At 43.5% G+C, this 17,190-nt stretch overlaps 1 protein-coding gene across 1 annotated transcript in view; it reads left to right on the plus strand.

Moving 5' to 3' along the window:
- The window catches only part of BOD1L1 (biorientation of chromosomes in cell division 1 like 1), a 71,181-nt gene extending 66,222 nt beyond the window's left edge, over positions 1–4,959 (plus strand). The window contains exon 23 of the mRNA XM_088482997.1: positions 3,479–4,959. Within this exon, the coding sequence (XP_088339123.1) occupies positions 3,479–3,599 (121 nt within the window). The 3' untranslated portion in view covers positions 3,600–4,959. The remainder of the gene's footprint in view (positions 1–3,478) is intronic.
- The last annotated feature ends 12,231 nt before the right edge of the window (positions 4,960–17,190 follow it).

Genomic DNA, 17,190 nt, shown 5'->3' on the forward strand with positions numbered 1-17,190 from the left:
CATCTGTGCTGCCCCATTATATATTTATTTTTTTACAGAACATAGTTTTGTGAAGTTAGAGATAGATGTTCTTGAACCAATTCAATCATCATTTTTTTTGTTTTTCATTTTTGGTAAATTTACCGTTGAATCCTTTTCTCTTAAGCAAGCTGGGGAACACTGGACAATGGGATTGTAGGTTGGGGCTGGAGCTGGCACTTAATGAAACTGTAGGTTTAAATTCTAAGCTCCTCCCCCCTGCAATCCCACAATTCCAGTAGTTCTTTTAAAGAGTCCGGAGAGGAGTAGCAGGAACCCCGTGAAACTGTTAGACCAACCAAACAAACCAGAAGGGAAAAGGACGGTCAAGAACCAAAACCGTGCACGACTGAGCGTGAGGGAGGGATCGCAGTGTTCCCCAGCCTGCTTAAGAGAAAAGGGTTCAACGGAGTGTTGACCAAAAATCCTATTTTCTCTTACAGCAAGGCTGGGGAACACTGGGCAATGGAATGTTCAAAAGCCATCCACAGGGGAGGGAACGCTTAGGCTGCCTGCCGGAGAACTGTACACTCAAAGTGGGTGCCGCTGGAAGCAAAAAGAACCTGAAAACGTAACAAAATAAGAAAACGTGCAGATAAGGGACCAGATAGCCGCACAACGGATCTATGCTGCTAAAGTCCCGCATCACGCTGCCCATAAGACCGTCGCACTTGCTGAAGGTGCTGAAAACAATCTGCTTGTTGTAGACTGACGTACCACCCTTAAAAGAGGAGCGAAAACTTGGAAACATGGACCCTGCCGGGAGGGACAGCCACCAAAAGAAAAGTATGTTACCGACCAGTGGGGAACATGGCATACAGGTCTGGCTAAACGAGAAAAGTCCTTACCAAACAGATGATATTGTAAGGGACTATTTGGTTATGAGTGCACATGTAAAGCGGAGAGCCAGAGGGTCCTTCGAGGCAAAATCGGCAGTAGTGTAAGCTACCTGTGCCCCGTCTTGCATGGCCTCCCACACAGAGCCCGCCGCGAACCTGTCTGGCCAATCCAGCAGGGAATCCCAGTGCAAATCTCTGTAAAACTTGCAACAAATTCGTCAGCAGAAGTGACCAAAGCACACGCCAAGGCCGGATAATGACCCTCCAAGTTTTTAGGACGCTGGTGCCTGAACAGGAAGAGGCGTGTGCTGAGCTAAACAGTTGCCGCAGCGACAGCTGTGGGAGGTTACCTAATCCATGGAAGCAAATGTACGAGGAACAGAGACCTCCTGATTTGGTTTCTCCTAGGCCTCTCTTAGGAGAGTGCAGATATACGCCGAAGGGAAAGTAGTGACTTTCCGTCGCCAATGCTTGGACAGACCAACAACCACCGCTTGGGAATCCATATCTAAATCTCCTAGAGAATTGAAAAGGACAGTAGGTCCTCACCCCTTGGGACAGCGCAAATCTTCGCCAGTTCCTTCCAGGGTTGCATAAAATTGGATTTTTTTAAAACAAAACAGATTTTTTTTTATTTAAATACGTTTTTTTTATTAAAAAAAAAAAAAAATTTAAGGAAACATTTTACATTTCAAAACGTTTACTTAAAAAAATGTATTTAATAAAAAATCCTATTTAAATCCAAAAAGTCTAATTTCAAGCAAATCCGTTTCGAATTTTTAAAAAAAAAATCAGATTTTTATGCAACCCTGGTTCCTTCGCACGTGAAGCGTTTAACCGGGGCCTTGGAAGGAGGAAGATGCCTACATGACCACCCTGCACCTCGCACAGCAGAGGATTCCTGAAAAAACAAGCCAAAACCGAGGAACCTGACTTATATTGAGACGCAGCCAGAACAAGACCTAACTTGGCTGGAAATGTAACCCTATAGAGGGGAAAGAAACCTGTGCCAAAAATGAGGGATTACCCAAGCCTGAACTTGGCCTCCCTGTGAAGCGCCACCAGCTTTACTAGGGATACACCAACCTGCTGAGAGCTCCAGCCCACGCAGGTCCCACCCTGGTGGACGTAGCACCCTAGGTGCCTGCGCTTCACTGGGTCCTATACACACAAGGCCCCCAGGGCAACTTCCGGTACCCTGTGCATGAGAGAAAACATCGGCTAGAATACATCAAAATCCCTGCATACAAACTCCACACAGTTAGGACTGTAACAGGAATCAAACCCACAACCGTAATGCGGCGAGGCAACAATGCTAACCATTACACAGTCTGTCTCATCAGAGCCACCCCCTGTGTCAGAACGGGTCTGGCGTAGTCAGTCATAGTCCTCACTGACGCGCCAGTAGAGCGGTAACATTCATCATAGGATGAAAACCTGTAACTGTCGCACGTTAAATCTGTAGAGCATGTGCACTATCACTTTGTCACCTGATCTGCTTTGGGAGGCAGAACCAATGTCCTGCCCCTTGCAAATAATAACACAGGCAACAATAGAAAAGGACTTACTGAGAGGCCAAGCTCTGCAGAGGAGAGGAGCTGAGAACTGCAACAGCCGATGATCCCAGCCTGCAGGGTCAAAAAGAGCTCCGGAGTTCAGCAGCCATCTTTTAGGAAAGATCGTAGGAGCAGCAGCCAGGACTGTACCCCTGCTCTGCTGTAAAGTGTGGGGGAGGCCGGCAGTTAGAGGCTCCGCCCCCCTAGCCAGTGGCTGTACAAGTGCACAAGTGCTACTCTCACAAGTGCTACTCCCCTTCCTGGGGTAAGCACTTGGCGCGCTCCGACTAAGCTGCCTATGAGGTTCGTGCACCTGCAGTGGAGACGTCCTCATGAAACCCGTCAAGATGGCGGCGCTATCTGAGACAGCGGTGTCGACCAGCACCCTCTAAAAGAGTGCGAGCGTGCACTGTCCCCGGTTCCAGGCGGTCTCTCTGAGAGACCGGAGTCTGGGGGGGTACCGCCGGCGCGCACCCCCCCTCTCCCCCCCCCCCCCCCGCAAAGCAGCTGCATAACAGCTCCCGAAGCCGCCCACACTAACACTGTGCGCTGCTACAAGCTCCTGAGTTAGAAAGTAAAAAGAAAATGATTACAAATAAAAACACAGATAAAGCTTGCCTACAAGGGCTGCATAGAGCAGCCCATCCAAAACGTGCTCTACTCCTCAGGCACTTAAAGAGGACTGGAATTGTGGGATTGTAGGGGGGAGGAGCTTAGGCTTTAAAGATGGTTTCATTGGGTGCCAGCCCCAACCTACAATCCCATTGTCCAGTGTTCCCCAGCTTTGCTGCAAGAGAATATGGCAATTTCTTAGCGTTTTTTGGAAACTAAACAATTTGCTAGTTAAATGTGGCTGTGTTGAACCCTGCCTCCAACTGTTTCCTATTGTTTCATAATACATGTGTCACATCAAGTGCACACTCTGTGCTGGTTTTTGTATATTACAATTGTCTTCTGTTTATGATTTTCAGTGCAGGAAAATTAATTTAAAAGTGTACATATTAGATCTATATTAAGATTATCCACATTTTCATTGCTGTATTCTCACTGACTACTCTGCTTTAGGCCTGCCACACTGCAAGCAAGTGGGACAAAGCGTCGAAGAGACCCCAGCCCACCAGGGGCAAGAACCCGAGGTCAAAGCACCTCAGAAGAAGTGCCAGCAAAAAAATTAAAGCGCCAATGATTTACGGACTATTTTTTTTTTTTTTATATATATATATATTATTTTCTAATTTAATACTTTGTAAAAAGTCAGTTGTTGGAAAGGTGCTTAGAAGTGTAAATGAATATACAATATTAGCACCACCTAATGGGGCATGAACATTCCCTATTCTTTGCTGTATGTAGGAGGCCCCATCTGTATTTGAAGTTACAGATTGTACAAATTACCTGGTGTTTCTTCAGTATATTGTATAAATATGTAACATATAGATTGAAAAGTTATAAATAGAAGTCCATAAACCTCTTCAATTTCTAATTTCCCATATTTTTCTTCTGTCATTATCACATCGACTGTCACCTTCATTTCTGGTGTACACAAAAAAAAATGACAAGACTTACACTTATTGGAATTCTGAATAGTCAGTCAACTCTTAATGCTTCGTGTAAATAGACTTTCTTTTGAAATGTACTTGTGCTTGGTGCTTCTTCACGAATAACTGGCTCAACCCCTAAAAATCGCTGGCTCCACATTGTCCTCTGTTCATGAGAAGGCAATCTGTGAGCCTCATCTGAGACCAATGATGTCACTAGTTCCTAGTGATTTTGAGGTTATGCCTTCCTAGAAAGGGTGGATCATGGCTGCTTTGATATACAAGACTTTATGGTCTAAGGACTGTATTGTAAATGTACAATGTTTCTCAAAATACTAAAAAAAAACATTTTGTCATATCAAAAATTGCCATTGCAACACTAGATCTGCTGAAAACAAGCTTGTAGTTCAAATGCTTGTTACTAATTCATTCTTAGTTTGCTTTTGTAAATACTTTTAGGAAATGTGTCATGCTTTCCAATCCGTACTTGTATAGATTGTTTTCTGTGTACATTTTTTTCTAGATTCCTACTGGATGAGCTTATTTTGTTTTGGGGTAAATGCTCAGTTTTTAGTATATTATTGTACTCCTGTATTCTACAGGCACCTTGCCAAACTTCAAAATGTGCTTTAATGAAGCATTAGTCATTGCCTTCTGCTTTTATTATTTATAACTTATTTTTTTTTATTCTGTTTGTGTTCCTGGTTTTCTGACGCATCCTTTCTTACTGACTTTTATTTTTTTTTCATACATGAATACTAAATTGGTTTCAATATGCTTCGAGTTGTAATATGTTACTGAATATTTGTGCTTATTTTTATACAGATTGAAAGGTGATGACGTATATAATATGTGCCACATTCCGACAATATTTTTTTTTTTATTATTACTTAAACATATGTAAAATATTGCTCATTTAATAGCAATACTAAAATGATTTCCCTTTGATTAAACATTACTTAAGCTACATTGCTTTTTGAATAATAATAAAGAAGTGTGTAGGTAAACCTGCTCAGGCTTGCACTCACATTCTGCTGCAGATGTATAAAAAGGAATAAGCAAGTTTTTCTTCTCAATTACACAGGTGAAGTGGGTTTTTTTTTTACACTGTCCTCATGGGATTTTCATGTAGGACACACTGATTAAACTTCAAAACACGGAATGTCCCTTTTACTTGTTGGCCTTACCATTACAGTCTGTGACTATAAATCTGCACTTCTGTACTCAGGATATCACACGGCTTCCATAGAGGGATCCTTCCCCTTTAACATGGACATATTGCATTAAGTATAAACATGCAATTTATTTGGGTACTTTTTTTTAAATAGTATTTATTAGAAGAATCACATGAAAAACAAGAGACCATAGTAATCAGTAATCTCAAATTGTCACTTGAAAAAAAAATCCGTGTCTCATAAAATAGAGATGGAAATTGTGATCCATTTTTCATTTTAACACAAAACAAAAAAAATTATAAATATTGAATAAAAAGAAAAAACAAAAAAAAAATTGTTAAATAAAGAGAAAAGAAGAAAAAAAAATAATAAAAAAATCCCTGGGGTGGGACCCAAAAACCAAATATAAACATACACATATATGTATATAGAGATTTTATAAATACATATAGAAACTCATACATATGCTAATATAAATAACTTGTCACAGGGCAAAAAGGGAGGGGGCAGAATGAGCAGCTAACCATGGGCCCCAAATCTTATCAAAAGAATTAGAGGAGTGGTTAATGATACTAGTTATATACTCCATACGATACATATACTAAATACGGGCTAAAATGGACTGCATAGAAGGAGAATCAAGCTTTTTCCAATCCGCAGCTAGCTGACATTTTGTTGCATTAACAATATGGCGCATCAGTTTGTTTTGGTGCCTAGTCAGCGTGGGAAGATCTAACGGGAGAAGAATATACTTAGGTCATAAGGGATGGGTATATTGAGTAAGCGATGTACAAGGCCAATGACTTCCTTCCAAAGACCTACTATCTTAGGGCAAGTCCACCAGATGTGAAAAAAGGTGACCTCAGCGGTACAACCTCTCCAGCACACCTATCTGACGTACCAGTATACATTCTGCACAATTCGAGAGGGAACATAATGCCATCTGTATAATAGCTTGTACGTATTCTCTTTAATTTTAACGCATATGGAGCTAGAGGCAGTATTATCCCAGATTTCGACCCATTCCTCATCATCTAAATAGGTGCCCAAGTCCACTTCCCAAGCCTTTTCATGAGACGTTGTGGAGACGGCACCCCAACAAGCATTGTATATAGGGAGGAAATTAGACCTCTAGTCGGGGAGCATCCCAAACATAAAACCTCTAAGTTGGAAAGGGGTCTATTAATTAGAAGATGTTTCACCTTTGAGTGGAAATGCCTAAGTTGCAAAAATTGGAAAAAAAATTGGATGGGAGGTCCATATGCTCCTGAATCTGAGAAAATTGGGGAAAGCTTAAATCCTTTGTGATGTCATTTAAATAGGGGATGTTGCTCTCCCTCCATGGATAAAAAGAAGTCTTGTTTTTACCCAAAGGGAAATCGGGATTATGAAAAATTTTCATAATAGGAGAAGGGCTGGGGGCCAGACCAAACTTCCTGTTAGCGTAGTCCCCAACAAATGGCGAACAGGAAACGGATGAGAAGTGACGTTTTTTTGGTCTACGTGGCCTCGGGAGCCAGTGGAGAGAGGAGACCGTAGAAAGACCCAATTCAGCAGCCTCAATAGCAACCCAGCGCCAGGATTACACCACTGCACACATTGAGCGAGTTGCGTGGCTAAATAATATCGTTTGAAGTCAGGTATACCTAACCCTCCACTATGTGTGGGACGTTGCAATAATTTCAATCGCACCCGAGGATGTTTGTTTGCCCAAATAAATTGTGAGTTATGGAACTGTAAATATTTGAAAACATAGGGAGGGATAAAAATAGGGAGAGTCTGAAAAAGGTAAAGTATCCGAGGGAGCACATTTGTTTTAACAGAGTTCACTCTGCCTATCCATGAGATAAAGTGACTAGACCAAGAATTCAGGTCTGATTTTATCTGGTCTAAGATACGGGGAAAATTTGCTTGGAATAATTGGTGGTGACGATGTGTCAGGAAAATACCTAAATATTTGATTTTTGTTTATGCCAATTAAATGGGAAAGTTGTTTCCATAGAGTTTTGTTGACCCGGGACTATAGAAGTCAAGCACTTCTGCTGTTTTACTCGAATTAATTTTATAGCCGGAATAAAGGTCAATTTCAGTGAGGAGAGGTTGCAACGATTGAGCCGGGTTCCCAAGAGAAATCATGACATCATCCGCATATAATGCAATTTTATGCTCCGAGGAACCAGCTTTTATACCGACAATGTCTAGATTGTTGCGGATCCTCGCTGCCAGAGGCTCCATGACAAGAGCAAAAGGGAAAGCGGGCATCCTTGTCTGGTATCGTTGGCAATTCCAATAAGGGAAGAAGTGGAGCTATTGACAGAGACTGTAGCAGTGGGAGATCGATATAGGGCTAAAATACCGTCTAGATATTTTCCAGAAAACCCCATTCTCTGATGTACCCCCAAAACAAAGACCCAGGAAATACGGTCGACTGCTTTTTCAGCATCTAATGCCATAATTAGAGATGGTAACTTCTGAGTATGAATAGAGTGATTCAGGTCAATGGCTCTTCTAGTATTGTCAGATACCTGACAGCCTGGTATAGAGCCTACCTGATCTGGGTGAATTAATTGGGTAAGAAGGGGGGCTAAACGGTTAGCCAAAATTTTTGCATAAATTTTAAGATCTACATTTAGCAGTGATATTGGCCTATAATTAGAATACTGTGTAGGGTCTCTGTCAGGTTTTGGAATTACCACGATTTCAGCAAGTAAAGAAGCTGGTGCAAAGGATTCGCCATCTAAAATATTATTAAAAAGGGAGGTAAGATGCGGAGCAAGTTCCGTCACAAATGATTTGTAGTACTGAGCTGTGAAGCCATCTGGGCCTGGGGCAGCGGAGGATCGCATGTAGTTAATAGCAGCCGTTGTCTCTTCTATTGAAATCTCATTAAGCACAGAAAGCTGGGATTCGGACACACATGGTAGCGTAATATTGGACAGATATGAATGTACCCCCTCGACACCATTGGAGGAAAAAAGGGGAGGTTCTGGTAGGTTGTAGAGAGAGCTATAAAAATCTCTAAACTCTTCTACCATCACTACAGGGTCATACGTGAGGGCTCCTAGTTTGTGGGAATATAATTTGTCTATCGTACTTTTTTTGGGTACTTTTATTTTGTGCATAGTATAGGCTGCTGATGTCAGATAAAATATACCAGATCCAACGAGAGGCCAGAAACTTGTGGATTTGGATCCTGTCCTTCTGAACACTAGCACACTACTTTCAGTTTGAATGCAAAAGTGCCAAGTACTCACTTGAGAAGGGAGGGTGGTGGATTCAGAGAAACCTAATTTTTGGAGAGCACTGTATGGAGGTGGTCTAGATTGCATCGCTTTTTACCATTTCTACACCATGACAGCCAGAATGTATGGGTTATTACTTCATTAGTATACTACATATAGCTGGAAGGTATATAATGTCACTCCTCCATCCCTTTGGTGTCTCTTTCCTATCTCAGCTGAAAGTGAATGTAGAGTTGTTGTTTTTTTTTTTCTTCAGGGTCCATAGGGAACCACAGCGATACCATGGGGTAATGTGGTTGGAGAGATCCAGGCACCAAACAGTTAATGCTTTCAGCTCCCAGGATGCCTCGGGTCCTCCATATATACCTTAGCCACAGGCCTTCAGTTGTTCGTTTGGGGCGGCAGGATCAAGTCCCACCTTTTTGTAACAGGACTGTTCGTGCAGTCCTTAGCTTTTATTTTGTTTTATTTTATTTCTTATGTTTGAGTCAGCAGTACTCAGCGTCTGTATTAATAAGCCGATACATTAATAACTGGGCTGGTGATTTCGGTTGGTCATGGGTGAGGTTGCAAGCAGCAATGCTGCGACCCAAACTGCAACCGGATGCACGGAGATGTCAAGTAAGGGGATTCCTCGCTTACAAGTTATCGCGCTCGGCTGTCCTTGCTTCTGGTGTTGGAGACTCCCCAGAAGCCGCTGCTGTCGGGGCCTGGGATTGTCCGCGTCCTCACTACACTGGGCCTTATTGTCTGACGCCGGGGATCGGCAGCTTCTGCTGCCACGAGGCCAGCGTACCCGGCTGATTAATGCAACTTAGGGGAGGTAGGCGCTCCCCAGGCAGCTCTGACCCAGACTCAGTCCTTCAATAAGGTTTTGCGCTTCTGGGTTGCTCTGCCTACCCTCCATGTGTATATGAGACACTGTCCACGCTCAGTGCACCCTGTACCTGTTGGTCTCAGGAGGGTTTGGGTCAGTCTCCCTGTATACCTCTCCTTTGGTTAAGGTATATAGTGCTCTATATCCTACCATTCCTTTGTGCTTGTGTAGTTGATTTAGAGTTGATTGTAATTATATTACATATGCATTGTATGTAACTGTTTGCTAGCTGCTGTATTGACACTGTCTTTTAATTCTGTCTGTCAGTTATAACTATCACTGTGTTTTTTTTCTCCATCCTTTTGTGGGTGGAGGTTTCTTCTGAGTACTTCACATTCATTTAAGATTTTGTGAAGACTGTCACATAACATTGCAATTATTGCCTTTACTGACCATGTCAAAAGATAAAGGGAGGCAGAAGGTGGAGCCACCTGTGCTGGTTTCATATAAATCATGTATTGCCTATGTGTCCCCTCAGAACGTAAAGTATAGTTTGTGTGTTGTCTGTAATAAAGAGCCACCTCACCAGTCCAGTTTTGTCTAGTCAGAGTATGGCACCATCTAATGTTGATAGCAGACCAGTAGTTACTAAGCGCAAGTTAGTTTTTTGTCAGTCTGCTCAACATATGGTTTGAGACGCATCTTCAGAGGCTTCAGATGATGCGCAAGGTTCCTCTCCAGGGACTAGCTCGGGGGAGGAGGACCAGTGGATGTTCCTTCTTTGGTGAAAGTGGTTAAGTCAATCCTAGATATTCAGGATGATGAACCAGCTCAAAGTAAGAAGGCTTCAGTGTTTAAGCACCACCGGAAGGTGGTCAAACAGAGTTTCCTAAATCTAAACAGCTTACTGAGTTTATGGATGAGGCATGGGGTAACCCTGACAAACTTTTTTTATGTGAATAAGAGAATAACATCGTCAAAATCCTTTCCCGGCTTCTGTATGTACTAAGTGGGAGGTAGCTCCTACTGTGGATGCTCATGTAATGCATTTAATCAGAAACGCTACTTTGCCTATTCCGTCGGCATCTTCCCTGAAGGATTCCACGGATAAAAAGATTTGAAGTGTGTTTTAAAAACATTTTTTCATCAACTGGAGCTGTTACTCGTCCAGCTATGGCTGAAGTCTGGGTAGCTAAAGCGGTTGAAGAATTGATGAGAGCATTGGGAAAATTCTTTACCAAATGCTACCAGAGAAAAGATTATGTATATCTCCCATATATGGGAAGTGGCTTCCTATCTGGGAGCAGGTGGTGTAGATGCTGGGATTTTAGCTTCTAAAGCATCAGCAGGTTCAATAGTGGCACGCAGGGCCCTTTGGTAAGATCCTGGAAAGCTTATACAGGATCAAAGGTGGAGCTGGAAGTTTTACCTTTCTATGGAAAAGTACTTTTTGGAGCAGTGTTGGATAAAATAATAGCTACTTTGGTGGCTTCAAGGTCAGCAGGTCTGCCATCTACGGCCACTATAAAGTCCAGGCAGGTTTCTTTTCTGTCCTTCCATCCTCAGGGACGAGCAAGGGAACAGCCTTCCTCTAAGACGTCTAGGTTTTCGCAAAATGTCAAGGCGACAAACTAAGAGGTCTGGCCCGGCAAGACATCCAGCTTCTAAGCCGGACAACAATCCCTCTGCGTGATGGGGCGGACCACCTCCTGGGGGATCCCAGGGTGGGAGGCTGACTTCAGTTTGCGAATTGTTGGTGTCAAACAACAGATGCCTGGGTCCGAGAAGTGGTCTCTCAGGGGTATGTCCTCACTTTCAGGAGGCATCCTCCCCAGAAGTATTTTTTGCACAGATCCCCCATCAGATGCGGTCAAGGCCTTGGCCTTTCAGGAAGCCATTCACTCTCTGCTGCAGGCAAGGGTAATAGTCCCAGTTCCTGTGTTGCAACAGGGAAGGGGTTATTATTCCAATCTATTTCTGCCTCAGAAACCAAATGGGGCTTATCGCCCTATTCTAATTCTAAAAACCCTCAATAGGTTTATCCATGTACCCAAGTTTTGCATGGGAACTCTCCGGTCAATTATTTTGGCAATGGAGCCGGGGGATAACATGGTTTTCCTGGATATTCAGGATGCATATCTGCATGTGCCTATTATACCATCCCGCCAGCAATTTTTACGGTTTGCTGTCCTTCAGCAACATTACCAATTTCAGACTCTACCCTTTGGCTAATCTACGGCTCCCCGGGTTTTTACCAAAATAATGGCAGTCATGATGGCCTATCTCAGGCGTCAGGGAGTCAGAATTCTGCCATATCTGGATGGCCTTCTGATAATGGCACAAACTCCAGTTGTTTTACAAAACCATCTTCAACTGACCATAGCCTGCTTACAAAGCATGGCTGGATCAGCAATTGAAACAAATCATCACTTTCTACAACACAGCAGATGGTACATCTGGGAGCTCTTCTGGATTCTTGGGCAGACTTTGTTGCTGCCAGAGGACAAGATTGTGGTCCTATCTTTGCGAATACGAAAGCTGCTTTGAAAGCGAAGGATATTCACTCTGCTAGCAATGCAAGTCCTGGGAACAATGGTATCCATCTTCGACATGGTGGGATATGCCCAGTTCCATTCCAGGCCCCTGCAAAGATTGATTCTCTCCAAGTGGAATGAACAGTATCATCGAATAAAGTCTGAGGATCCTACTTACTCCAGAGGTTTGTCACTCCCTTCTGTGGTGGTTTGTCACTCCCTTCTGTGGTGGCTGAGAAAGGATCATCCTGAACAAAGGGTACCCATTCTGGATTCCAAATTGGGGGCTGCTCACCACAGACGTTAGTCTTTGCAGATGGGGAGCAGTGACGGATCATTACACCTTTCAGGGTGAATGGACAAATCAGGAGAGGAATCTGCAAATTAATATTCTGGAACTGCGTGCAGTATACAAAGCACTTGTAATGGCACAGACCTGCTCCAGGGCAAGCCGGTCCAGATCCAGTCTGACAATGCGTCAACAGTAGCCTACCTCAATCATCGAGGAGGCACAAGAATTTACGCAGCCATGAAAGAAGTTACAAAGGTTCTGATTTGGGCAGAACATCATCTTCCGGCCATCTCAGCAATATTTATACCGGGAGTACTCAATTGGGAAGCAGACTCCCTAAGTCGCCAGGACATATACGCCGGAGAGGGGTCTCTCCAGCCGGGAGTGTTTCAGCTCCTGGTAAACAAATGGGGTCTACCAGAGAGCGATCTCATGGCGTCACGTCACAACCACTAGGTTCCCAGGTCCAGAGACCCATCAGCAACCTTCGTAGACGCACTGGCAGTAAGATGAGACTTCAAGCTGGCGTATATATTTCCTTTGATCTCCCTCCTCCCAAGTGTTCTCAGGAAATTCAAGCAGGAATGCAGAACAGTAATACTGATGGCTCCAGCTTGTCCCAGACGTCATTGGTTCACCGACATACAAAATCTGTCAACAGACAGTCCGTATCCTCTATGGCAGGATCTGCTAACGCAGGGCCCCTGCCGGCATCCGGACTTACCGCTCTTTGTCTTTGACGGCGTGGCTCTTTAATCTTCCATCCTAAGAGGTTTTTCCAATTCTGTAATTCAAACGATGCTTAGGGCACGGATGCCTGCCTCTGCCCGCATCTGTTACAGAGTTTGGCATTCTTTTGGTCAATGGTGAACCTAAGGTGTTTAGGATTTACAGGATATTGGCTTTTCTCAAGGCAGGTTAAGACCGTGGTCTCCGTCTAGCTACTTTCAGAGTGCACCATCAGTCTGTTTTCAGAGGAAGATTGCCTCATTACCAGATGTTAGAATTTTTTTCCAAGGAGTTCTTTGAGTTCAACCTCTGTTCCACCTGTCGCACCGTGGGATTTGTCTTTGCTTCTTAAGGGGCTACAAGCTCACCCATTTGAGCCTCTAGACTCTGTAGATTTTTAGTGGTTGACAGTGAAGACACTTTTTCTTCTTGCTATCTCTTCTGCACGCTGAATCTCTGATTCGGCAGCACTCTCCATTTTTTTTTTTTTTTTTTCACCAGGATAAAGCTGTTCTTCCTACAAAGGTAGGGTTACCTTCCTAAGGTAGTGTCCCATTTTCATGCAAATGAAGAAATTGTAGTTCCAGCTTTTTAAGCTCCAGATCTTTCTGTAGGTGAAGGCTCCCTGGATGTATTTCGTGCTCTCTGTATCTATGTGGAGCGCACATACTCTGTTAGAAAATCAGATGCTCTTTTTTTATTATATGGTTTTCACAAACAAGGATGGCCAGCTAATAAACAGACTCTGGTGAGATGGCTACGCATGACTATCTCTCAAGTGTACACACAGGCTGATCTCCCTGTCCCAAGCATGGTGACAACACATTCTACTCTGTCTGTAGGGCCATTGTGGGCATTTAGTCGTGGTGCCTCTGCTGAGCAATTGTGCAAGGCAGCCACGTGGTCTTCTGTCCACATCTTTCTTAGGTTTTATGTCTCTGATACTTTTGTCCTATGGACCCTGAAGAAAATTAGTTACGGTAGACTTATCTTGATAACTTTTTTTTTTCTTTGATATCCATAGGGTCCACAGGGCACCCACCCTGACGCACCTGGCTTCATGGGGTGATTTCTTTTGGTCACGGATTCTTTCATCTTGTCTGATTAGTGTTTCTGGTGTGTGACTGTTCTTCCTTCTCCTACCTTTAAGGCTTGGTTACGCAACTGAAGGCCTGTGGCTAGGGATGGGATATATATGGAGGAGGACCCGAGGCATCCTTTGAGCTTAAAGCTTACTGGCTTGGTGCCTGGATCTCTCTAACCACATTACCCCATGGTATCCCTGTGGACCCTATGGACCTCGAAGAAAAAGTAATCAAGGCAAGCCAACCATAACTATAATTTTTGTTGTCTAACAAACTTGCTTACCTGTTATGGGAAAGTGGTCCAGATGGATGGTCCCTGCGATGTACCTCTGGGAGTGCAAGCAAGTGGCTTTGGATGCTAATCATTACTTAAGTTGAAAATGTTGCATTAAGCCATCCTCTTCTGGGGAAGCTATTTACAATGCTTGGAACTAATTTTCAAAGAAGATTTATACAGTATGGCTCCTGAGCCTACCCCGAAAAAGCTGAAGACCACCCATTGAAAATAAACTTCTTAGAGGAGTGCTGTCTGTTACAAATATCAAAAGTTTTTGTTTGTTTTTTAAACTCTTTCCGTCTCTATATACTTTTGGAGCCTGCTAAAGGCAAAAAACCCCCCCCCGCTTTTTTAATTGTTTGTACAGATGGATCCACATCCATCTAGCCTTCTTGCGCGTTAAAAAGCTCTTGTAATCCTGCCATTCTGGGACGTGACTTGGTAGCGCCGATCATCTTTTTACCTTCAATTGTGTCTTATTCGCACAAAAATTTGACTAGATAGCACAAGCAGCTTCTGCTGATTAAAATGTTATGCAGCATGCCTACGTTCTGTGAGCGAGTGCGTGCGTATCTGCATGCGAAATGCTACGGTTCAGTATCGGTGGCTGTAACACTGTGATGTAGTATTTAGCATGCAGATACACCCGCAGTCACACACGGAACATACCGCATGCTGCATATCATTTTAATCAGCAGACGCATGTGCAAGTTATTCAAATCGCTGTGCAAATAAGTCGCATTTGAAGGTAAAAAGTCGCTCAGCTCTATTGAGTCACATTGAGCCCCCGTGTTAAATAAGGCGTGATTTGTAGCGTACCGAGGATAGATGTATAGGGGCACATCCGTAATAAAGCCCTTTTAAAATCATCGGATAAAGGCTTATCTGTGGCTTATATCCCTTAGCTTAGCCCAGTGTTTCTCAAACCATAGTTCATGGAACTGTAACTGCATGATTTCCAGATCATCTTGCTGGAGCACAGGTGTGCTAATGACTAACACAATAGCACTACAGGTGGTACTAAATATTCTTGAGGATAATGTAAAAAAAAAAAAAAAGAACACGCTTTGTTAAGGCCCCCATACATCTGCGATGGTTTGGGGCAATTCTCCGATCTCCAGATGCCGGATTTGCCGATCATGTTCAGCAATTTGGAGATTTTTAACATGAAGAATTTCACAGATTCCTTGACAGATTCGTGATTATCTGGTCCGATTTGGGAAATGTCCGGCAGATGTTTAGGATATTTTATGTATCATTGAGGGCCGTTTGAAAAGCACTGCCTTAGCACAAAGAAACCACATTTCTACCTTATGGACAAATTAAACCATTTCCTGGGTGGGGACATCATTACAAGATACCTGTACTTTTGCCTCTAAGGTGTATTTATATAATATGCAGTGGCAGGAGGTACAGTTTGTGAACATAGGTGATATAGCCTTGTCTTTGTGTGGATGTGGTGACACCATACTGTCAACATTTAGAATGTCAATAGGTGTCAGACATAATGTTGACATTTTCAAAATATTGACTCACAAATTCGACATGGCTTTTTTTTGGCCTAAAGCTCACCCTAATTGCAGCCTAGCACTAAACCTAATTGCATATGTTGACGTTGTCAGTCCATGTCTCCAAGGATCTTTACCAAGCTGGTGGCAGTAGTCTCTGGCTCGTCTCAAGAAACAACCCCACCCCATGGTATTATCTGGATGACAATTCCTGTGATATGAGTCGGAGCATGATACCAAGCACAAAGCAACTTGGTTGATGATGTTCCTACAATGAACACAGCTGGATCATCAGCTTAGTATAGATTCATCTGCTGCCATCTTACTGGCTATCATTTTTAGGTGTATGTATAGAAAAAGCAAAAGAAATACTTGGCAAAATTCAGCATTTAGCATGCCAACTTCAGTTTCAGTGTGGTGGCAATAGCGCTTTGTCTCCATCTCCTAGGAATGTTCCTATCCACTAGGCTTACTTCAGTGGCCAAAGTGGCATATGGGATCTTCCATTGGACCTACTGAATCAGTAGGATCACAGTCCAACTTATCTTGATCTAGTCATCAGGTTTAAAAATGTAGCAATTAAATTACCATTAGATGGTGGAGTGTCCTCATATTCTTCGTGGTTCTCTTCCTAGCAGACTCCATCTCCAAATGCTGGTGCTCTCATCTACTTCCAGAAGTGGTACAAGGAGTGTGGATCCAAAAGATGTGACTCAACACTTTCACCCTGTATTAAGAATTAAAGCTATTGATATTCTTTTGAACAACTAGACCTTTCCTTTTATAAATGGTCATGGTGGCAGAAGAAGCTGGACCATGATATCAGAACTGTTGTCAATAATCCAGAGCAGAAGATATACTGTATATTTATTTATATTAGGGATGAGCGGGTTCGGTTCCCTGAGAACCGAACCCACCCGAACTTCGGGGATCCGGGGCGATCCGAGCCCAAGCTCGGATCTCCCTGTCTGCCCCGGATCCCTCTCCCGAGACAAAACCTCGAGATCTGACAGCAGATCTCGAGCGGCCATTTAAAAAAAATGCCTTTGCTTTTAATTGGCAAAGTGTTGATTGGCTGACAGAGCCGTCTGTCACGGCTCTCAGCCAATCAGCATTATGGTGCTCATTTACATGTAGCACAGACCCGTGAGATCCGTGCTACATACATCTGTGTGATTGAAAGTGACACAGAGCACAGATGGGTCAGTGAGACCCGTCTGTGCTGCTGTGTATTTCAATGACACAGATGCACGCACGGACCAGGAGATCCGTGCTACTTGCATCTGTGTCATTGACACAGAGCACTGACGGGTCCGTGAGACCTGTCTGTGCTGCAGTGGCAGACAGGAAGCCAATCAGCGTTATGGTGCCCATTTGCAGGTAGCACGGACCCGGGAGATCTGTGCTACATGCATCTGTGTGATTGGCACAGAGCAATGACAGGTCAGTGAGACCCGTCTGTGCTGCTGTGGTAAAAAAAAAGAGCAACCAGCCCCTGGCATTAGTGACCCAGTGCTGGGTGTGCTTAAATACAGGGGACAAACGACATAGGGGTCCCCTGTACTTAAGCACAACCAGCACCG

The sequence above is a fragment of the Taudactylus pleione genome, unplaced genomic scaffold (genome assembly GCF_031769625.1).
Source record: "Taudactylus pleione unplaced genomic scaffold, aTauple2 ptg000302l, whole genome shotgun sequence".
NCBI lineage: Eukaryota > Metazoa > Chordata > Amphibia > Anura > Myobatrachidae > Taudactylus > Taudactylus pleione.